At 39.7% G+C, this 25,014-nt stretch overlaps 1 protein-coding gene across 1 annotated transcript; it reads right to left on the bottom strand.

Moving 5' to 3' along the window:
- Window positions 1–202: 202 nt before the first annotated feature.
- LOC149255256 (uncharacterized) lies at window positions 203–1,978 on the bottom strand. The gene is made up of 3 exons (XM_089454993.1): window positions 1,493–1,978; window positions 1,005–1,144; window positions 203–467 (listed from the first exon to the last, which is right to left on the bottom strand). The coding sequence occupies exons 1-3, from the start codon at window positions 1,976–1,978 to the stop codon at window positions 203–205; spliced, it is 891 nt and encodes a 296-aa protein (XP_089311119.1).
- Window positions 1,979–25,014: the final 23,036 nt, after the last annotated feature.

The raw sequence follows: 25,014 nt of genomic DNA, 5'->3' as shown, positions 1-25,014 counted from the left end.
TGATGAAGTCGTTATTTTTCTTTGACTTAGGCAAATTTGTTATAAAATCCATAGAAATGGTTTCCCACTTCCATTCCGGAATGGGTAATGGTTGTAGTAAACCTGCAGGATGTTGGTGTTCTGCTTTAATTTGCTAACATTCTAGACACCGTGCCAAATAACCAGCCACATCTTTCTTCATACCCAGCCAATAATATTCTTTCTAAAGTGCAGTGATCATCTTTTGATAACCTGGGTGTCCAGTGTAATGACTCTTATGATACTCATCCAATATCAGATTTTTAATATTGTTCTGATTGGGCACGTACAACCTTCCTTTGTAATATAACATTCCAACAGCATCCAAAGCATAATCCGGTTGTTTTTCTTTGTTGGTTGGTTGCTGAACTTGCTGCTTTATTTGCTGATAAACAACATCTTGTTCAACTGCTTTTTTAATCATTTCCCCGAAGGGGCTTTTCCCTTCACTGCAAGAAATCTCATATAGGCATTGCAATTTCCAACTCAAAGCGTCAGCCACCTGATTCTCCTTCCCTTTTAAATGCTTGATCTCAAAATCAAAACCACTTAGGAAATCCACCCATCGTGCTTGCCTTGTATTTAGAGTGGGCTGGCTAAAATAATTGGTCAGACTGTGGTGATCTATCAATAACAAAAAATTTCTTCCCATAAGGTAATGTTGCCACATTTTTAGAGCGTGAATCACAGCTGCCAATTCTAGATCGTAAGCAAAATATTTCTGTTCATGCTCTTTTAACTTTCTTGATCCGTATGTTGTCACTTTTCCTTCCTGCATTAACACGCCTCCTACCCCTTCCTTACTAGCATCAGTGCACACCACATAATATTTACTAGGATCGGATATGCTTAGAATGGGTGTCGTGGTGAGTAAGTATTTGAGTTGTTCAAAACTTTTTTTGCATTTAGGGGTCCACCTGAAATTTCTTCCCTTTTTCTGTAAGGATGTGATTGGATAGGCTACTTTTGAAAATCCTTCTACAAACCCTCTGTAATAGCTTGCTAGCCCCATGAAAGATCGGATGTCTGCCACATCTTTGGGTACCGGCGATTCCATTATGGTCCTTATCTTTTCAGGATCCACTGCAATCCCTTCTTTAGTGATAATATGCCCCAAATATTGTATCTGCTCTTTAAAGAATTCACATTTACTGAATTTAACGTATAATTGGTGTTCTCGGAGAGTTTGCAATACTAACCTGAGGTGCTCTTGATGCTCCTCCATAGTCCGAGAGTAAATCAATATATCGTCAATAAAGATCAGCACAAATTTATCCAAATACTGATGAAATACACTGTTCATCAGACACATAAAGGTGGCAGGGGCGTTGGTCAACCCGAAGGGTAACACCACAAACTCATAGTGGCCATACCGAGTTCTAAAAGTTGTCTTAGCTATGTCTTCCTCTTTAATTCGGATTTGGTGATACCCTGATCACAAATCAATCTTTGAGAAAATTGTTGCTCCTTTCACCTGGTCAAACAGTTCATCAATGCGGGGTAGAGGGTACTTGTTCTTGATTGTCAATTTGTTTAATTGATGGTAGTCCATACACATACGGAGGGTTCCGTCCTTTTTCTTAACGAACAATACCGGGGCTCCCCAAGGGGACACACTGGGGCGAATGTACTTTTTTTCCAGTAGCTCCTGTAATTGCATTTTCAGTTCCGTCAATTCTGGTACACTCATTCTGTAGGGTGCTCGGGAGACTGGGGATGCTCCGAGTACCAATTCGATGGTAAAGTCTATGTCTCTTTTGGGTGGCAGTCCGGGAATCTCTTCTGGAAACACATCGACAAATTCTTGTATCACAGGAATATTCTCCATTGTGGCTGTTTTATCTTTCGAATTGGCATAGCCCACTTGGACGGCATAAATCTGACATCCTTTCCTAATGCATTTGGCTAACTGTGAGGCGGTTATGGACTGAATTTGCACTAGCCGCTTGATTCCCTGCATCTCTTGCTTTATTCCAAGCTCATCCTTATAATTGATAGTCTTGGTTTTACAATTAATTATGGACCAATGTTTTTCTAACCAGTCCATACCAATTAATATATAGTACGAGCCAAGGGGAAGCACATTTAAATCTATTGTAACTGACTATCCTGCTATTTTTAAAGGGCAGTTTTTGACCTTAGCCATTACCCGTCTTTTTGCCCCTGTTGCCAACTGAACTAGCCAAGGGTCCTTAAACTTAACAGGTTGCAACTTACAATGCTCCACAATTCTAGGACTAATATAACTTAATGTTGCACCAGGGTCAATTAAAACAGTTACAGCAAGGTCTAAGAGTTTACCTTCAAATTCCACCATGGTCGGCTGGTACTCCGCCTAGCGATCTTCCAAAGCGGCATTAATCTTTGGCAGACTCTATCCTACATCGCCAACTGTAGAGGCTTCGTAGACCTGGGAAACCTATTCGGCTCCTTTTCGCTGGGGACAGTTTTTCACGTAATGGGGTCCACCATAGCCCCAACATTGCACTGGGGGCCTTGTTGTCCCTTCGTTGTCTATTTTCCCGGGTTGATCATTGGTTCTGGACTCAATGGGGGGCTTCAATCGGAACGAATTTTTCTGTGAATTTCTGCTGATTTGCCCCTTGACGAATCCTTTGTTACCACCACCGTGATTACCTTTAGTACCTCCAGCCAGCTTGTTGTTTTTTTTATCGACCCATCTCTTACCCAAGATTTCTTCCTTCTGCTTGCTCTGTTGGTAGCAAATTCAGGCTTTGCGTATAGCCTCATCCATCGTCTTTGGGTTGTCAAATTCGATTCTTTCCCACATACTCAAGGGTAAACTACTGACAAACCTCTATACTTTAGCTTTTTCTTCCCGAATATAGGGCACGCAACGGAGTAAAGAAGTAAAATGAGTGATAAATTCATCCATAGTTTGCTGCCCCAAACGTAGGTCATGAAATTCCCTTGCCTTCTCGTCATAGAAGCGCTTGGTCAGGTACCTTTCCTTAAAGTATCTTTGAAATTTCTCCCAAGTGATATTATGTTCGCTTACTCTTACCATCTTAACCTCTTCCCACCACAAGGTGGCCTGTTAGGGTCCCACCCTAACCCCCTTATTTATGTAATGGGATCACGTCATAGTCAAGAGTCAATAAAGCCCATATTAATAATTGTAAGTGGTTAATCCGCAATTAATGACGGAACCACAGTTAGTTGCAAATGGGCCGTAGTATTAGATAGATGGTATTAATAAAACCCACGGTATTGGCCCGTGGTATTGCATGTATGAGTCATATATAAGGGATAGAGACTCCCTGCGAGGAGCATCGTGTCTTATTTTTGTAGTCGAGCTTTGCTCTATTGGAGGTTGCCCCCTCGAAGAGGCAAGTGAACATTACTCTCTGAATAATAAAATCATTGTTATTCTGTGTTCTGGGTATCTTTTCTTCACATATTCTGTATTTGGGTATCATTTTGCAGGTTAAGAGCATAACAAGTGGTATCAGAGCACTTTCCAGGGCCAGTGGGATCTCCATTTCTTAGCAAAAAAAAATTTTGGCTAGAGACGTGTTCCGGCATCTTTAAACCACGGGATCTGTCGTTGAGCGCATAAACCTGCGGATTTGGGGAGGCATGCACGCAGGAAATACAAGAGGTGGTCACGTCTGTTGGACTCCCTTGTAACCCTTGTGGGTACCCCTTCGAGTAGTAGCGCATTAGACAGAACCGCGCATAGATTGTCTTCCACGTACCCTCTGGGTATATTGGAAGCCCCCTAGGCTCCCTTGAAACCTCGCCATAGATAAACCGTCGGCCGTCTTGCGGCTACAGTACACCGAGAACAGCACTCGGGGAGATTACTCGCCCGTACGATAGGGTAGTCGGGTTGTACGGCTAAGGGTACGGTCGATCCTCCTTAGTTAGAGCCCTGAAACATTGGGCCGAGTACTACTGCCAGACCCTTATGTATATTGCGATCTGTAGCACCTGACACTCCTCAAGACCATAGTTCCCTTTTTCTATCAGGGGATCACACAGCATCTCTTCCAGACCCGCTTGTGCAAAAGGGTGCAGCAGCAGCAGACATCAGTCCCGCAGTCTCGAGTTCGCAGATCAGCCATTCCGATCTATTAGATCCATCAGATCCGCAGAAGCAGTCTGTTCCGCCATCAGATCCGCCATTCAGATCTCTCAGATCCACCAGATCGGAGTCGTTGTGAAGGGTTCCTATACCGGGGTATAATTCTCGCAGGACTTTTGGCCGCATTGACATTTTGAGGATTTGGCCACTGCAGTATTGATAAGGAAGGAGTAAAACTCCGTTAGGAGTTTTCAAAAATAAATAAATAAATAAATAAATAAAAATAAACAAATAAATAAATCAGGACGCGTATTGGTGATCTAGCCCATCAGAATCAAGACGGCGAGCTGAGCACGGTGGTACCATTCAATTATTAGTGAAAGTTTTTAGGCGGTCCCAAATTTTCATCAGGTTGGTGTATGGTAGAAACTAGAGCTCAAGCGATGGCCAATGAAAGGATCGACAAACTTGAAGAATCCATGCACTCCCTCACCCTTCAGCTTAACGGACTAAGTAGCCAGGTCGCGCAACTCATCCCGAAGGACAAGGAGCAAGCCCACGAGGAGGCGTATAATGGCAATGGATACAATGAGGGTGAGTCTAGCCACTCTCCTCACGTCTGGCACACCCACCAACCACCCAGTCAGCGACCTCCCAAGTTGGATATGCATAAATTTGACGGTTCTCACCCGTCGGCATGGATAGCACAAATGGACCAGTATTTCAAACTAAATCGTATCTTAGATGATGCGACTCAGCTTATGTTGGGGAGCATGTACTTGGACAATGAAAGGTGGCAATGGTGGGAATGGAATCAACGTTGCAATGGACCTTTTAGGACTTGGACCCAATTTACAAAAGCTCTTCAAGGCCGCTTTGAACAGGAGGACTCTTTTTTGGGTCGTCTTACTAAGCTCCGACAGACTGGTACAGTGGATGAATATATTACAGCTTTTGAAGCCTTAGCCTTCCGCACTTGGGGTCTCTCAGATGCGTTCTACACGGAATGTTTTATCAGCGGTCTTAAAGAAGCCATCAAAGCTCAAGTCCTACTGCACCACCCTCCCACATGGACGGAGGCTTGCAAGGTAGCTCGTAACGTGGAACGTGCATTAGCAGCCCAATACAGTCACCCAAATTTCTCCGCTAAAGGTCGCCCCCCACAGGCTCACAACACGACTCAAACACTTAAGGTCCAAAAGGTGTCACCTGCGGAAATGGCCGAAAGAAGAAAGCAAGGACTATGTTACTACTGTGATGAAAAATACTCCCCAGGTCATAAATGCAAGGAGCCCAAATTTTTTCAAATAGATGCCACTGACTACAGCTCAACAGAGGAAGATCCACCACTTGAGGACCATGAGGCGCTAGAAGAAGACAACCAACAGGACAATGTCCCTGACAAACCAGTTATTTCGCTGCATGCGTTGGCAGGGATTTCTTCCCCTCAAACTCTCAAAATCAGAGGTTTTATTAAACATCGCCCAGTAGTAGTTTTGATTGATAGTGGAAGTACACATAATTTCATCCATCAAAAAGTCGCAGAAGCAGTGCATTGTTTTGTACGCGTAGTTTCTAACTTCCAAGTTCAAATTGCGGATGGAGGCACAATGAAATGTGAAGGCCGCTGTGAAAATGTCAAACTTCAAATGGGGGATTATCAGTTGAAAACCCACATGTTTGCCATACACATGGGGGGTTGTGACATTGTCCTCGGCGCTGAATGGCTCCGCACTCTTGGGCCAATCACAATGGATTTCCAGGAATTATATATGAGTTTTAAGCAGAAAAACTACACACATACCCTCCGTGGACTCCAGGCGGGAGCCCCCTCTATCATCAGCTCGCATAGGATGGAAAAATTGTTAAAAAAGGGCAATCATGGAGTTGTAGCTCAATTTAATGCCATCCAGGCAGTCGAAACAAAGCCTCTGCCAATTCATCCTGAGATGCAACAGATTTTAAATAACCATCTGCCGGTCTTTGACAAGCCTCATGAGCTTCCACCCTCGCGAGGGGAACATGATCATAGCATCACCTTGGTTCCAGGGGCCCAACCCCCAAATGTGCGCCCATACAGATATCCGTTCACCCAAAAGAATGAAATAGAAAAAATCATCAAGGAACTTTTGGAAGCAGGTGTCATTCGTCCCAGCATTAGTCCTTATTCATCCCCAGTGGTCATGGTGCTCAAGAAAGATGGGGAGTGGCGGATGTGTCCCGACTTCAGTGCCCTCAATAAGTTGACAGTCAAAGATAAATTCCCATCCCGGTGGTTGATGATTTTCTGGATGAACTCAATGGGGCTCAATTCTTCACTAAGTTGGATCTTCGCTCAGGCTACCACCAAATTCGCATGAAGGAAGTCGACATCCCCAAGACGGCTTTCAGAACTCATGAAGGCCATTATGAATTCCTGGTCATGCCATTTGGTCTTTGTAATGCCCCCTCTACTTTTCAGAGCCTTATGAACCACATTCTCAAACCATATCTCAGGAAATTTGTCCTTGTCTTCTTCGATGACATCCTCATCTATAGTTTCACTTGGGCCGCACATCTTCAGCATGTAGATCTACTCTTGCAACTGCTCCGCAAGCATAAATTATTTGTCAAGATGTCCAAGTGTTCGTTTGGCATGGCAGAAGTAGAGTATTTGGGCCACATTGTGGGGCGTGAAGGTGTCAAGGTGGACCCCAAAAAGATCCAGGCAATGCAGGAATGGCCTCAACCTAAGACCTTGAAGAGCTTGAGAGGATTTTTGGGTCTCACAGGCTATTATCGTAAATTTGTCCGCAACTATGGTCGCATAGCGAAGCCCCTCACCCAACTCTTAAAGAAAAATTTATTCTTCTGGAATGAGGAAGCACAACAAGCCTTTACAGCTCTAAAAAATGCCATGTGTTCCACTCCAGTCTTAGCACTCCCTGACTTCACCAAATCTTTTGTCATTGAATGTGATGCTTCGGGTACAGGTATTGGGGCGGTCTTAATGCAGGAAGGGCGACCGTTGGCCTTCACAAGCCAACAACTCAGTGGGAGGAATCTGGGCCAATCTACCTACGAGAAGGAAATGATGGCCATCTTACATGCAGTCGAGACCTGGCGACCTTACTTATTGGGGCGACGTTTGCAAATCCGCACAGATCATCACAGTCTTAAATATTTTTTGGAGCAACGTCTATCCTCCCCACAACAAAATAAATGGCTAGCCAAAATGCTGGGATATGATTATGAGATCATTTACAAGAAAGGGAAAGACAATAGTGTAGCAGATGCATTATCTCGCCAATTTGAGGAGGAAAGTACTCTGCTAGCAATTTCCCTCCCCATTCCAGAATGGATTGAAGAGGCTCGCAGGGAATGGTTTTCACACCCCGGGCTCTCCCAACTCATTTCTCAATTGCAGGTAGATCCAAATTCCACCAAGGGATACTCGTGGCAGGATGATATTCTTCGCTACAAGGACAGAGTCGTAATATCACCAACATCCACCCTCAAAAGTCGCATTTTGGCAGAATTGCACTCATCTCCCATTGCAGGACATTCGGGCTTTCAGAAGACGTATGCTCGCACCAGAAGATCATTTTTTTGGACAGGCATGAAAAAGGACATCCTTACTTTCGTCGCAGAATGCTATGTCTGTCAACGCCACAAAGGGGAAACCGTCAACACACCAGGCACATTACAACCATTGCCCATTCCGGCATCAATTTGGACGGAGGTTTCTATGGATTTCATTACAGGTCTTCCAAAGTCAGGGAACAAGTCAGTCATCATGGTGGTTGTGGACCGACTGTCGAAGTATGCTCATTTCTGCGCCCTACCCCACCCATTTACACCAACTTTGGTTGCTCAATATTTCATGGATCAGATCTTCAAATTGCATGGCATGCCCACTTCTATTGTGTCCGACCGCGACCCGATCTTCACCAGTAATTTTTGGCAGGAACTCTTCAGAATACAAGGCACTCAACTAAAACTCAGTACTTCCTATCATCCGCAAACAGATGGTCAAACCGAAGCCGTCAACAAATGTCTAGAAACCTACCTTAGGTGTTTCACTTCAGAAAAGCAACACCTTTGGGTACAGTGGCTACCTCTGGCTGAATGGTGGTATAACACCAACTATCATGCCACCGCCAAAATGACTCCCTATGAAGCAGTATATGGTCAACTCCCGCCTTCACTTACTTCGTATCTCAAGGGATGCTCAAAATTACAAGCAGTGGATCAACTCCTACAACACCGCGCAACCATGCTCGCCCATCTTCGAGAGAATCTTCATCAAGCTCAGAACCGCATGAAGCAACAGGTAGACCAGCATCGCTCAGAACGCCAATTTCAAGAAGGGGATCAGGTCTTTTTACGGCTCCAACCATATAAGCAAACATCACTCAAAGACAAGGGGTGTCAGAAAATCTCTCCCAAATTCTTCGGACCATATCAAGTACTTCAGCGCATTGGAGAAGTGGCCTACAAGTTGGCCTTGCCACCTACTTCAAAAATCCATCCAGTTTTCCATGTCTCATGCCTCAAGAAAGTGATTGGGAACAATTGCAGAATTCAGACCAGTCTACCTGAATTGGACGAACAAGGGTCCATCTGGCTTCAACCCGAACAGGTCCTAGACACACGAGACAAGCAACTGCGCGGCCGCATGATTAAGGAAGTCCTTGTCAAATGGAAAGACACCTCTTCGGAAGATGCAACTTGGGAACCAGCCACTATTCTTCAACAGTTTCCGCAGCTTCAGCCTTGAGGACAAGGCTCGTCTTAAGGGGGAGAGCATGTTAGGGTCCCACCCTAACCCCCTTATTTATGTAATGGGATCACGTCATAGTCAAGAGTCAATAAAGCCCATATTAATAATTGTAAGTGGTTAATCCGCAATTAATGACGGAACCACAGTTAGTTGCAAATAGGCCGTAGTATTAGATAGATGGTATTAATAAAACCCACGGTATTGGCCCGTGGTATTGCATGTATGAGTCATATATAAGGGATAGAGACTCCCTGCGAGGAGCATCGTGTCTTATTTTTGTAGTCGAGCTCTGCTCTATTGGAGGTTGCCCCCTCGAAGAGGCAAGTGAACATTACTCTCTGAATAATAAAATCATTGCTATTCTGTGTTCTGGGTATCTTTTCTTCGCATATTCTGTATTTGGGTATCATTTTACAGGTTAAGAGCATAACATGGCCTTTCCCTGTAACTGGAAAATGGCCAACCATACCTTGAGGTTGTGATCGTATTCATATAGCTAGAAGTATTTGTTCATATTAATCAACCAGGCCTCAGTTGCTTCCTCCTATTCTCCGTCAAAGTGTGGTGGTTTGATTTTACAGAACTCCCCTTGCAACTCTATCCGTTGCCTTTTGGATGTCTGCTATTCGGAAGCATTATCAGAGCGTTCCTCCTCCCTTCCTTCCGACTCTTCGGGTTCTGTGTGGTGATTCTGTTCTTCTGACATTCTTTGTTGCTCAGCACTGGGATTCGGTGGCTGCTGATTCTGTCTGTCGGATAGGCTTTTTATAATCCTCTCCTGTTCCATAGTTAACCTTGCATTATCTTCCCGTAATCGGGCCATTTCATTTTTCAGCTCTTGTACTGTCTCCAAAATTGCCAGATTGGTATTGCGCGCCTCCTCTCCCAGCTGTACCCATAATTCGGGACTACTTCCAGGACCCGTTGCAGGTCCCTGACCCGCCACAAACCTGTGTGACGCACTGTCTGTTCTCCTCATATTGTCAGTCCTCTATTTTCCTGTGCTTACCACAAGACAAGTAACAGTGGAAAGGTCAACACATTATCTATTTCTTTAATTACTCAATAGAGATGAAATAAGTTGTATGTACACAATCTGTTATCAGTTTTCATTTCCCAAAGGCCACAGTTTTTGTAACTTGGCTCTGACACCACTTGTCATAACTCCAATGCTAAAAAAAAAAAAAATTATAAGTTAATTCAAGGTATTAACGTATCTGTAGATACCCTTTGGGGTTATAGTCCGGAACAAACTATGGTTATCACCTAATGGCACCATTTAATTCCACTTTAACATGCGGCATGATTTTAATTTACACGCTGATGTATAAATCTTTATCTGTTTATTAACACCTCTGTTGGATAGCACGCATGTAGACCACGCGGCATCCAGCCAGGAGATAACTTTCTCCTTCTCTCCTTGCCATCACATGGCATCCTTACCTACTTCCGCGTGTAATTAATTTTCTGCCCAGTTCCATTCTGTACGAGGCCGGCGGGCTGTCCAATCTCTCGACATGTGTGGCATACCTTACTTCATCCATGGTGGAGATCATCCCTGGCCATCCAACGATGGAAACCTTTCGCGGGCTTTCATCCTAATCCATCGATTGCTTTGGTTGACGGGCTCATTTGATTTGGCAGCTTACCTCGGCCTGCTCTGGTTCTGCCCATGCATTCAGCGCCAGGAAGCCAAACCCATGGACCTTACTCGATTGCCAGCGGATTTGCCACCAAACCCTTCAGGTAATTCTATTGATACAGAGTCCCATTTTGTTCTGCTTCCATTTGGTTCACGCCCTTTGATTTATTGAAAGTTTTCTTGCTTTGCCCAGGATTCATACAAACTGCAAGTTGGATGATATTGGAGGCTTTCTCAGCACCAAGACGAGAGTTCACATACGTTGGTTGGAATTTTCCTTTAGTGGGTAAGTTTTAACATAAACAAGGACAATATTCTTTGAATTCCTACCGCAGCTCGCATTCCTTCCACAGTTATCTACCTTGTTTTGCATGGTTTTCTCTCATGCAGGCTGGGTGCCTGTCCCTCAGACGGTGGCCTAGACTTGACTAAGGGAAAACCCTCCATCAGCACATCCAGGGTTCCAGGTATGGAAAAGTCTCCTGGTCGTGGCCTTGTCTGTTTGTCTCGAAGGTTCTCTTTGTGTCCAAGGGAGGATTGCCCTTCCAGTTTTCTTTCATATTTTGGTAAATAATGGAGTGGGGAGGGTGTTTGCATCCCCTCAAGGCTCCATATTTCCATTGTAAAGACATGTAATTTAATTTCTAGAGTTGGGCGTCCGACTACAGTTTTCACGGCTCGGACATTGTAATTGTATAAAACTTTAATGCATACTGTGCAAATTTTGCTTATGGCATGTTAATCATTATATCTGCTGGACTGTAATTATTATGAAGAGCTATAGATTTGTAGTCAGAGTGGACTCTTGTTTATATACTTGTTTAAGGGAATTTACCACACCGCAAATTGTCTGCACCGGAGGTGTGGCTTCTTTATATAATTCATGGTCTAGCTAGTGTTTAATGATGTCAGGCACTTTGGTTCATTATGTGAATGAACGCACAGTCTTATGATGTTTAAGTACTCAGCTTTGGGTTGGATTGTTCCTTATGCGTGCATTATCCCGTTTAAGAGGGTCTGAACCCTACTCCCAACCACAGTCATAAATCTCTTTCCCATGAACTTTTTGCATGCTGCTAAGTTCTTGTCTTTGTTTATTTGTAGAAGTGTTAAATACTGAAGGGTAGCGACCCTACTCAACCTATTATCCATCATGCTTGATACCGAGTTTTTTTTTCCTTTTGGGTACTTTCACATTTAGAGAAATACTCGTGGAATGGGCCTCCTGCCACGCCCACATTGTGCCTGACCCTACCTTATTACAAGGGAACCCTTCTTGCGGCACCTTAAACCTTGCATTGATCTCTGCATTTGTTTGGTGAAATTTTAGGGTTATTGCATGATCGTTGTAAGGCAAATGAAGGCTTTATCCATTTATAATTTATATCAAGGAAAAAGACTTAGTCTCAACGTTGCAACCGACTAAAGTATATCTCTGGATTTTAACCAGTAGATGTACACTTCATTTACTCGGGTTTATCCTTACATTGCACAGTGTTCCTCAATTTGTTTATTAATAATTCCTAGAGCCGTTAGCCTAATTTTCTATGTCTTTCTATGGGTTTCGTTTACTTTCGTTCTCTGGTGCACGAAAACTGGTTGTTACAGTTGGTATGGTACCTCTCGATAATTTCATTCTGGCAACCTTTACCAAATGTTGTTACACCCGAAATCACCATACCAATTTTAGTTTCCAGCTCGAGGATAAATTGTCTAGCAGAGTCGATTACCTGAAAAGTTCCCTAACTGGGTTCAACCTGCTTCTTGGCAGATTTACTGTTATTACTACCCCGAAAATAAATTATCAACAGAACTACCCGACCTCACCATTTTTCTTTTTATTCGAGTACTCTTACATAAATTCTAAAAAGAACTGCGACCTACAAAAATTGAACATTTTCTAGTTTCAAGTCAGTGCCTCATACCTGTGTCGCTTCCAGTAAGGGTACTTCCTTTTTCTGTTTCGAGATAAGGTCACCTCTGCTCTCTGCAGCTAGTCATCCACCCGACCATGAGATTGTCTTTCGAGACCAATCTCCCCCCTAGCTTGCTCAAAGACTACAGTCTTTGCTAGTTGCATGTGCTCTGCTCCCTTACCATCTGATCATCACCAGACATGGTAAGCCCTTCCCCTTTTCCCACTGCCTATCCTCTACAGCACAGTGATTTTTTCCCTCTTCCCCCTCCTTTTCCTGGAAACCATTCCACGGTTAGGGAGAAGGGCGGTTAGGGTTTTGCAACTGTTTTTTTTTTTTAAATATATTAACTTCTCTCCTCAGAAGTTACATGATATCCCTATTACTTGGAAATCATTTTTTTGGCATTATGGCTAAAGTGTTGTCCTTGATGGCAACCCATTCAGGTGATAGATCACAGTACTTCAAGTCAGCAGCAGAGATTGATGATCAGCTATCAAATATTGAAGAAAATAAGGGGTACGCAGGTACACCTTGCATAAGGTGCATACACGCAGGTCAGTGTTACATAAAGTGCGTACATACCCGCAGTTATCCCGTTCAGAAGGTGCGTACCCCCAGTGCACACATTTCAAGGCAAAGAAATTCACATGTGGGGTTTTCTTATGTTTTACTCTTGGTATTTAGCCGACGGTATTGTGTTATTATGGTGTCGGCTCGTGGTATTGATCCATGTTTTAAGGAAGAGCTTTCCTATATAAAGCAAAGGAGATCATTTGGCTTAAGCATGTCTTTGGTTGAATATCTTATGAGGGCTAGATCTGGTCTAGATCTAAAGAAGGCGAATCTACTGATGGACCGAGATATCTTCGGCGCATGTTCAGATCTGTAGATCTGACTGTCTGGGTTATTTCTGAAGTCTTGAAATCATCTATGCCCGAAGGTACGCAGGTACAGTAAGAGAAAAGTGCGTACATACGCAGGAACGAAGCATTTCAGGTGCGCCGGTACGCAGGCACAGAAGGGTTTCAGGTGCGCCGGTACGCAGGCACAGAAGGGTTTCAGGTGCACCGGTACGCAGGCACAGAAGGGTTTCAGGTGCGCCGGTACGTAGGCACAGAAGGGTTTCAGGTGCACCGGTACGCAGGCACAGAAGGGTTTCAGGTGCGCCGGTACGCAGACACAGAAGGATTGCAGGTGCGGAGGTCCGCAGGCAGTTCAATGGACTCAGAGCGAGGTACGCAGGCTAGCAGTTGAGCAGGATGCGTACATAAGCAGGCTAGCAGTTGAGCAGGGTGCGTACTGTAAGCAGGCAAGCAGTTGAGCAGGGTGAGCACTGTAAGCAGGCCAGCAGTTGAGCAGGGTGCTTACGTAAGCAGGCGAGCAGTTGAGCAGGGTGCTTACTTCTCTTAAAATCTTTGTTTATCATTGTTGTGTTCTGGGTTTGGTCCTATTATTGTTGATCTGGTTACTACAGTTGATTGGGTGATTCTCTTATACTTGATGATCATTTGATGCTTATGGATCCAGTTTGAAAATTTATGAAAAGTGGTCCTTGTAAGAAAAGAAGTAGGGGGTTGTAGCTCCCTTCCAGGAGAGACTGGAAAACGAGAGAGAGTTGTAGCTCTCTGCAGGTTGCAGCCTGCGTACTGGTAAAGGACTGCACCAGTACAAAACCATTGTAAAAGGAGTTTCTAATTTGAAAGAAGATAGAGACATATTGCAGCAGGTGGTTTTCACCCACATTGGGTTTCCACCTTACATCTTGTGTTCTTTGGTGTGACTATCTGTTTTCTTTGTTCATGCTCATTATTTTATGGTACTGACATGCAAAACTAATTCAAAGAACAAATAAGGAAGATTTATTAAAAGAATTAGATAATACTGATTCACCCCCCCTCTCAGTATTATTTCCAACAATTGGTATCAGAGCAGGTCCTTCAGAGAAGCTTGATCGCTTGAAGGTAGATCGTTCATCATGAGCAACTACGAGAGAGAAGCATCAATCAGGCCACCAGTTTTTGATGGGACAAACTTCAATTATTGGAAGGTAAGAGTTACTGCCTATCTTCAATCTCTTGGTACAGAAGTTTGGGACATCGTAGAGACAGGCTACGCTTTTCCTTCAGCTACTCCTACAGATGCAGCCGAGAAAAAGAAGTATGAAACAAATGCGAAAGCAGTCAGTACTCTATTAGGATGTATATCTCAATCAGAATTCATGAAGGTAATGCACTATAAATCCGCAAAAGAGATATGGGACAAAATTGTCACGAGCTATGAAGGAGATGAACAGGTAAAGCGTGCTAAACTTCAAACTCTCAGAATTCAGTATGAGACTCTCAAAATGTATAATGATGAAAGTGTGGCTAACTATTTTCTTCGGGTAGATGAGGTTGTTAATTGTATGAAAAATTTGGGTGAAGAAATAAAAGAGGCTATTGTGGTTGAAAAGGTTCTAAGATCATTGTCCCCCAAGTTTGAATCTAAAGTATCTGCAATAGAAGAAAAGGAAAATCTACGAATTCTTACTATGTCTCAGCTACATGGAATTCTAACTGCTTATGAAATGAGAAAGGGAGGTCCATCAGACAGAAGAGAAGCTGCTTTCAAGGCATCAGGCAAAGGAGATTATTATGAAGCAAGCCACGTCCCAGAAGAAGAGGAAGAAGAATCAAATTTTGTCAGAAATCTTCAAAGGGGTTCTGGAAGGTTCAAAGGTAAGTTACCTTTTAAATGCTTTGCTTGTGGAAGAGTAGGTCATTATGCTACAAAATGTCCTTATAAGGATAAAGGAAAGGAACCTGCTAGATGGAACAAGAAACAGAATGCAAATAAGAAAAACTACTACACTCATGAAGATAGTGATGGTCTATCAAACAGTGATGAAGATGAACAAGGTAATGAATATAAGTTGTTAATGGCATTTGAAGATGATGATTATATGGATGCTATAGATGTGGATAACCTTTATGATGAAATTACTAGACTCAAGAGATGTATAGAAGAAAAGAACATGATCATTGATACTCTACAATTTCAAATTGATGAAAAGGAAAAACATCTTGAAAAATTAGAAGGTGAAATTGTTGGTCTTAGAAAAGAGATTGAAAAAACAAAAGCTATTAATCTCAAGTTTTTCAAAGGATCTGAAACTTTGGATGAGATTATCAATGTGCAGCGGTCTCCACTAAACAAGACAAGTCTGGGCTATAATGGAGAAACTTCTCAAGCATCCACCTCAAAAAGTTATCTTGATGCAGCAAGAAGAAATGAGCAAAAGCACAATGAAGATCATCAGGTAAAGCAGGGACGAATTACAAACAGAAACTATCAGGGGCAATCCATCTTAAGGGTGAACAAAAGCTACAACCAGCCACAGGTAAAATCTTCTCAATTTGGTTCAAGAATAGATGACAATAGAAATTACAATCAATTGGCTGGTAGATTCGATAACCGCAGAAGTTTCTTCAATGGACAATGCTTTTCTTGCCATAACTTTGGTCACAAAGCAGCTCAATGTGTTGCATATAAAACAATCATGACTAGGGAAGCTCAAAAACAAAGAAGTATGACCGGGATTACAAAAAGGACCTATAACAACTTTTCGGTTCTTGAAAATGAAGTTGAATGTTCTATTTGCAATAACTTTGGTCATGAAGACTCTAAATGCAGGAGCAGGTTTCAGCAGAAAAAGGAACAAGCCTCAAGCACCAAAACATGGAGAATAAAGGAACCACAAACAGAAAGATGTGGGATAGCATTTTATGCAGAGGGACAGGAAAATCTATGGTACATTGACAGTGGATGTTCGAAGCATATGACAGGTGATAAAGAAAAACTTGAGTCATTTTCTGCTCTAGAAAAAGGAAAGAAAGTCTCTTTTGGAAATGATACTCCTGCAACTATAAAAGGAAAAGGCATTGCTCAGTTAAAAGAAAAGGTCAAGGCTGGAAATGTTTTGTATGTTGATGGATTGAAGCATAATCTTCTAAGTGTCAGCCAGATGTGTGATCAAAGAACCGAGGTTATATTCAGATCAAATGGATGTCTTGTTCGTGATCTTGATACAGGTAAAACAGTGATCAAAGGTAAAAGAACTCCAAATAATCTGTACATATTTGAAGAAGGACAACAACAATGCTATCTGAGCAAGGATGATGAGCACTGGTTATGGCATCGGAGGTTGGGACATCTAAGCTTTTCACAAATAAGGAAAGCATGCAAATATCAGGCAGTTCGCGATCTTCCAGATATCAAAATTCCTGACAACACCATATGCAAATCATGTCAGTTTGGAAAACAAACCAGAACTAACTTTCCAGAGAAAGAAGGATCAGCTAGCATGCCTCTTGAGCTAGTACATACAGATACATGCGGTCCTTTCAGGAAAAGAACACCTCAGGAGAAGAATACTTGATATTATTCATTGACGATTTCTCCAGGTTTGTCTGGTTAGGACTTATGAAGCACAAAGATGAAGCATTCGAAAAATTCAAATCCTTCAAAGCCTTGGTTGAAAATGAATCAGGTCACAAAATTAAGTGCCTCAGATCCGACAGAGGTGGGGAATTTACTTCAAATGAATTTTTCGATTTCTGTGAAGAACATGGGATAAGAAGAGAATTCTCTACAGCAAGAACCCCTCAGCAAAATGGAGTTGTGGAAAGAATGAACAGAACAGTCCAACAAATGGCTCGTGCTATGCTTGATGAGTCAGGAACTCCCGCAACTTTCTGGGGTGAAGCTGCACATGCTGCGGTTATTATTCTTAACAAAACAAATGTCCGGGTGAACAGCACTCAAACTCCTCATGAGCTCTGGAGTGGTAGGACTCCTTCGGTAAAGCACTTCAAAATCTTTGGGAGCAAATGCTATATCAAGAATACTGATGAGCAGCTTGGCAAACTTGAACCTAGAGCAGATGAAGGCATTCTTCTTGGTTACTCTCCACATAGCAAAGCATACAAATGCTACAATAAAAGACTTGGCAGAATTGTTGACAGCATTGATGTAGTGGTTGATGAGAAGGGATACATTCCTAGGCAAGTACATCATGAAGAAGAAGATGAAGGCTACCCCCAACGACAGAATGATGAAGAAGAAGAACCTCAAGAAGAACCAGAGGAGCAAACAAGAATAGAAGAAAAGACTCCATCCAGATATGTTCAGAAGAATCATCCAGAATCTCAGATTATGGGGCAGAAAAAAGCAGGTGTACAAACAAGAAGAACAGTTGCAGAAGCTTCAAGCTATTTGGCATTACTCTCCTCTACTGAACCACAAAATGTGAAAGAGGCATGCAAAGATGAATGTTGGGTGAAAGCAATGGATGAAGAACTTGAGCAGATCGAAAAGAACAACACTTGGGAGCTGGTTCCTAGACCAAAAGATAAGAATGTTATCGGGACAAAATGGGTCTTCAAAAACAAATTGAATGAAAATGGAGAAGTAATTAGAAACAAAGCCAGACTTGTTTGTAAAGGGTATGCGCAGCAAGAAGGAATAGACTTTGAAGAAACCTTTGCTCCTGTTGCAAGACTTGAGGCCATCCGAATGTTCCTTGCTCTCTCAAGTTTTCAAAACTTCAAAGTATTTCAAATGGACGTGAAATCAGCCTTTCTGAATGGAGACTTGGAAGAAGAAGTGTACATTGAACAACCAGATGGGTTCATTCTTGGAAATGATCCAAATCTTGTATGCAGATTGAAAAAGGCTCTCTATGGTCTCAAACAAGCTCCAAGGGCTTGGTACTACCGTTTGGACAAATATCTTCATCAACAAGGCTTTTCAAAAGGATCGGCAGATAGCAATCTTTATATAAAAGTTGAAAATGACAAATTGCTAATACTTGTTGTGTATGTAGATGACATTATTTTTGGGAGCAATGAAGAAGCTATGAGTCAAAACTTTGCCTTGGTCATGCAGAAAGAATTTGAAATGTCCTTGCTAGGAGAACTGACATATTTCCTTGGTTTGCAAATCCAACAAAAAGAAGGAGGAATCTTTTTATCTCAAACCAAGTATCTCAAACAGATTTTGAAGAAATATGGTATGGAAGATGCAAAACCAGTATGTACACCCATGGTCACAGGATGTAGCCTCAGTGCAAATGATGAATCTGCAGCAGTACATCAACCAACCTACAGATCTATGATTGGAAGTTTACTTTATTTGACAGGTACCCGCCCAGACATCATGCATGCAGTTGGAATAGTTGGAAGATTTCAGGCAAATCCGAAGGAGACTCATCTTCAGGCAGTGAAGAGAATTTTCAAATATCTTCAAGGGACTCAAAATTATGGCTTATGGTATCCTAGAGATACAGATCTTACACTTCATGCTTATACAGATGCAGATTGGGCCGGAAGCGTGGATGACAGGAAAAGCACAAGTGGTGGTGCGTTCTTTATGGGTTCCAGACTGGTATCTTGGTTCAGCAAGAAACAGAGTTTGATTGCCTTGTCTACAGCTGAAGCGGAATATGTTGCTGCTGCATCTTGTTGCACCAAACTCCTTTGGATGATGCAGACTTTGCAGGATTTTCAAATCACTTGTACACCACCAATCCCCATCTTATGTGATAACACAAGTGCAATCAGCATCTCAAAGAATCCTGTTATGCATTCAAAAACCAAGCACATACCAATCAAGTACCATTTTCTCCGGGAACAAGTGCTTGAACAGAAGGTCAAGTTGGAGTATGTTCCTTCTAAGGAACAAGTTGCTGATATTCTCACCAAACCATTGCCCAGGGACACTTTTGAATACCTCAGGCAAAAGCTAGGGGTTGTTGATGCATCATCTTATTGATGAACCTCTTCTGATTGATGGTACAGGTTCAGGGGGAGCATATAATGCATTGTTGGCATTATGGAGGATGTGCAGAAGGAGATCTTGGAAGTAGCTGCAATATGTCTCTATCTCTTTCATGGTGGATTATGGTTCTTCGTTGCAGATCTGGTTCATATTCAGGGGGAGCATGTTCTTAGGGGGAGCATAACCCTTTGCCCTTGATGTCAAAGGGGGAGAATGAAGCTGAAGCTTTGAGGTTGCCATCAAGTCCAAAGGGGGAGATTGTTGGCATTATGGCTAAAGTGTTGTCCTTGATGGCAACCCATTCAGGTGATAGATCACAGTACTTCAAGTCAGCAGCAGAGATTGATGATCAGCTATCAAATATTGAAGAAAATAAGGGGTACGCAGGTACACCTTGCATAAGGTGCGTACACGCAGGTCAGTGTTACATAAAGTGCGTACATACCCGCAGTTATCCCGTTCAGAAGGTGCGTACCCCCAGTGCACACATTTCAAGGCAAAGAAATTCACATGTGGGGTTTTCTTATGTTTTACTCTTGGTATTTAGCCGACGGTATTGTGTTATTATGGTGTCGGCTCGTGGTATTGATCCATGTTTTAAGGAAGAGCTTTCCTATATAAAGCAAAGGAGATCATTTGGCTTAAGCATGTCTTTGGTTGAATATCTTATGAGGGCTAGATCTGGTCTAGATCTAAAGAAGGCGAATCTACTGATGGACCGAGATCTCTTCGGCGCATGTTCAGATCTGTAGATCTGACTGTCTGGGTTATTTCTGAAGTCTTGAAATCATCTATGCCCGAAGGTACGCAGGTACAGTAAGAGAAAAGTGCGTACATACGCAGGAACGAAGCGTTTCAGGTGCGCCGGTACACAGGCACAGAAGGGTTTCAGGTGCGCCGGTACGCAGGCACAGAAGCGTTTCAAGTGCGCCGGTACGCAGGCACAGAAGGGTTTCAGGTGCGCCGGTACGCAGGCACAGAAGGGTTTCAGGTGCGCCGGTACGTAGGCACAGAAAGATTGCAGGTGCGGAGGTCCGCAGGCAGTTCAATGGACTCAGAGCGAGGTACGCAAGCTAGCAGTTGAGCAGGATGCGTACATAAGCAGGCTAGCAGTTGAGCAGGGTGCGTACTGTAAGCAGGCAAGCAGTTGAGCAGGGTGAGTACTGTAAGCAGGCCAGCAGTTGAGCAGGGTGCTTACGTAAGCAGGCGAGCAGTTGAGCAGGGTGCTTACTTCTCTTAAAATCTTTGTTTATCATTGTTGTGTTCTGGGTTTGGTCCTATTATTGTTGATCTGGTTACTACAGTTGATTGGGTGATTCTCTTATACTTGATGCTCATTTGATGCTTATGGATCCAGTTTGAAAATTTATGAAAAGTGGTCCTTGTAAGAAAAGAAGTAGGGGGTTGTAGCTCCCTTCCAGGAGAGACTGGAAAACGAGAGAGAGTTGTAGCTCTCTGCAGGTTGCAGCCTGCGTACTGGTAAAAGACTGCACCAGTACAAAACCATTGTAAAAGGAGTTTCTAATTTGAAAGAAGATAGAGACATATTGCAGCAGGTGGTTTTCACCCACATTGGGTTTCCACCTTACATCTTGTGTTCTTTGGTGTGACTATCTGTTTTCTTTGTTCATGCTCATTATTTTATGGTACTGACATGCAAAACTAATTCAAAGAACAAATAAGGAAGATTTATTAAAAGAATTAGATAATACTGATTCACCCCCCCTCTCAGTATTATTTCCAACACATTTCTCATTTCATTTGCTAAAAAAATAAAAAAATATAAAAAAAAATAAAAAATAAAAAATAAAATAAAAATAAAAATAAATTAAAATTAAAAATAAAAATAAATAAAATATAAAAAAATAAATAAAATATAAAAATAAAAATAAAAAATAAAAAATAAAAAATAATTTATGCAACAGGTAATAATCATCATCCTTTTGTTTGTGTCCTTTTTTTAACTGAGGTAAATAAAATATTTACAATAGTCTGGAGATATGACAACTTTTCAGAGATTAACTTTCACCCATATCTAGAGGGAGCAAAATCTAGTAGCAGATTTTTTGTCTAGGGAAAGATGCTGACAATATAATTCTACAAAATTTAGGGCGTATCAAAATACTATAGATACATAGACATATCCCACTGAATTTTTGATGGCCAATTGTCTTGTTTTTTGGTGTACATAGATCTTGAATTTGTATTTTTTGTAAGAAAAAGTTGATACATAAGTTGCAATAGAAAGGATGTAATGATGAAGATAACAATATGCATTAGAAAGATAGTTTTGATAGAAAGAGGGACAATTAAGTAGACTTATGTTAAAATAGAACTTTTCTGAGAGTTTTTTTAATTGGGGATACAAGTGGGATGATCATAAGCAGTATCAATGCATATATAACTACTTTTTATTAATAAAAATATGTTAGTTTTTTTCTTGTGAAAAGAAAAAAAATGGGAAATCAAATATTTCACATAGATTAACAAATTTCTATTCTCATTAAAATAATTTTAGTATTACCATTTTATAATTAAAACTCTGAATTATATAATAAAATATTTAAAATTAAGTGTAAAAAAATTGATATTGCAAGTTAATTATTCAACTTTTTTTTTGAAATCAATAAAAATAAAAATTTACAAGAGATTGTGAATTTTCATTATCTAAAAATGAGAACATTATGTAGATTATAAAACTCAAACTTATATTTTATAAAATCTCTACCTGATATTATATAAGTAAAATAACAAAAACATTAATTAAACTACGAAAAAACAACATGTAAAAAACACAATAAACAATTCTCTTTTAAATCAATAAAATATTATATGCTACAATATACTCAAAGCTTTATCTAATACCATTATTAAAAAATTATAATATTTAATTATTTAAAATATAAAATAATTAAACAACATATATCTTACTCTTTATTTCCTCCAAAATTGACTATAAATAAATGATGTTTGTCAAAACTAAGTTGGAAAAGCAACATCTAAAAAAACACAATAAACAATTCTCTTTTAACTCAATAAAATATTCTCTGCTAAAATATACTCAAAATTTTATCCAATACCATTATTAAAAAAAATTATAATATTTAATTAAATAAAATATAGAATAATTAAACAACATATATCTTACTCTTTATTTCCTCCAAAACTAATCATAAATAAATGATAAATGATGTTATACAATTATTAAAAAATTATAATATTTAATTATTTTATTAATTAAACAAATCTTGCTCCTCATTTCTTCCAAAACTGAACATAAATAAATGAAGTTTGCCACTTGAATATCATATTCAATAACAATGATACCAAAATATTTAATTATTTTAAATATAAAATAATTAAACAACATATATCTTACTCCTAATTTTCTTCAAAACTGATCATAAATAAATGATGTTGTTGGTCAAAACTACGGTAAAAAAACATCTAAAAAACAATGATAAACAATTTTCTTTTAACTCAATAAAATATTTTCTGCTAAAATATACTCAAAACTTTGTCAATACCATTCTTAAAAAATTATATTATTTAATTATTTAAAATATAAAATAATTAAAATCTTCTTATTTCCTCCAAAACTTAGCATAAATAAATGAAATATGCCAGGTGAATATCATATTCAGTAACAATGATACCAGAATATTTAATTATTTAAAATATAAAATAATTAAACAACATATATCTTACTCCTTATTTCCTCCAACATTGATCATAAATAAATGATGTTGGCCAAAATTACATTAAAAAAGCAACATCTAAAAAAACCTAATAAACAATTTTCTTTTAACTCAATAAAATATTTTCCGTTAAGATATACTCAAAACTTTATCTAATACTATTATTAAAAAAATTATAATATTTACTTATTTAAAATATAAAATAATTAAACAACATATATCTTATTTCTTATTTCCTCCCAAACGCATCATAAATAAATAATATTTGTCAAAACTAAGTTTAAATAGCATGATCCGGATTATCAACAGTATCATGTTCATTACCCTAGAGGGGGTCCATCACCAGGACTAATTTTTTGAATATGATTGATAGTTCCTTGAGAGAAGAATCTTGCGACCAAAGTATAAATAAACCTAAATCCTGATAAATTTTATATTGAAGCGGACTCTTGAATATTATAATAATTTTGGTTTTATTATTTCAATTTTGATTATTATTTTAATGGTTTTACTTAATTGATTTTAATATGTAGATTATTAATCCTAACCTATAATCAAAGGAAATAAATAGGATTAATAATCTACATATTAAAATCAATTAAGTAAAACAATTAAAATAATAATCAAAATTGAACTAATTAAATCAAAATTATTATAATATTCAAGAGTCGGCTTCAATATAAAATTTATCAAGATTTAGGTTTATTTATACTCTGGTGGCAAGATTCTTCTCTCAAGGAACTATCAATCATATTCTAAAAATTAGTCCTGATAATCGATCCCCTTTGGAGTTTGAAACGTCGACAGAATTAACATGATACCCCCTTGGAGTTTGAAACGTCGACAGAATTAACATGATACTGTGGATAATCCGAATCATGCTACTCCAGTTTTCTTTTAATTCAATAAAATATTCTTAGTTAAATATACAACTTTATCGAATACCATTATTAAAAAATTATAATATTTAATTATTTAAAATATAAAATAATTAAACTTTATCTAATACTATTATTAAAAAAAATTAAATTATTTAAAATATAAAATAATAATACAACATATATCTGGCTCCTTATTTTCTCAAAAAAAAGCTGACCATAAATAAATGAAGTTTGCCGCGTGAATATCCTATTTAATAACAGTGATGGCCAGTGAGAGCGATTGCAATTATTAAACATGGCACCAAAATCAATCACAATCATGGCGATCCCTGTTTGCGCAAAAAATGGCCGTACGTCTGCCGATGGAATTAGTGCTGTAACTAAAAAATCATGGCAGTACAGGAGTCAATACCAGTGTCAGAGATCCATATGCGAGAAATTGCAAATAAATTTTAGTGTACCATACTGACGAGAGCTGATATATTTGAGATTTTTTTATATATATTTTTTAAAATTTTTGCTGAGTTTGAGTTGTGAAGTCTTATAATTTAAATGTTTTTGGATTGGTTAAGCTATTAAATTTATTTATACATTCAAAATCACAGTTTAAATAAGAAAAAATTTACAATTTCACTAAAAATTATCAGGCTTAATTCTAAGCTTACAAATATTAAAGACATCTATACAAAGAGAATTTAAAGTGTTTCTGAATTTGTTAAAAAAACTAAATCCATTTATACATTCAAAATCACACTTTAAATAATAAAAATTTACAATTTGACTAAAACTTATTTGGCCGAATTCTAAGCTTACCAGAATTAAATGTACCTATTCAAACAGAGTTTAGAGAAAACCAGACCATAAATAAAAGATCTTCAAACAAATTAGGTAAATGATTCTAGAAACCATCCATTATTGTCAGTGACCGCCACCAGCTTAATGAAAGCAATGCTTCATGTATAGGGACTGTTATAAGTCAGCGTCACATATCTGCCATTTCTGGCGCATTCAGATCAGTCTTCTTTACAGTACGTGGGAGCAAAACCCGGTTTTGATACCCATCTCAGAAGGGCTTACTTTTATGCCCAGAAATTGGGTGCACTGTGTACATCATGATAAAAAGTATAACCAACCTGGTAACGTGGACGAATGCCCCCAGAGACGAAGATATTTTTTCATAAAGATTCATTTTATTAAAACTGTGATTTTTTCCCAGTTTTTTTCAAATGC

The sequence above is a fragment of the Pinus tabuliformis genome, chromosome 7 (assembly GCF_031772625.1).
Source record: "Pinus tabuliformis cultivar Carrire ecotype Pingquan chromosome 7, CPIR1, whole genome shotgun sequence".
Taxonomy (NCBI): Eukaryota; Viridiplantae; Streptophyta; class Pinopsida; order Pinales; family Pinaceae; genus Pinus; species Pinus tabuliformis.
The sequence above is the reverse complement of the archived record's forward strand: the minus strand, read 5'-3'. Positions and strand labels throughout refer to the sequence as shown.

Coding starts and splice junctions, on each gene's coding strand:
- LOC149255256 (XM_089454993.1), bottom strand. CDS start 1,978: ATGCAGGGAATCAAGCGGCTAGTGCAAATTCAGTCCATAACCGCCTCA. Junction 1,145..1,492: donor TTGATGAACTGTTTGACCAG/GTGAAAGGAGCA, acceptor TTTAAAGAGCAG/ATACAATATTTGGGGCATAT. Junction 468..1,004: donor CTAGCAAGCTATTACAGAGG/GTTTGTAGAAGG, acceptor GATTTCTTGCAG/TGAAGGGAAAAGCCCCTTCG.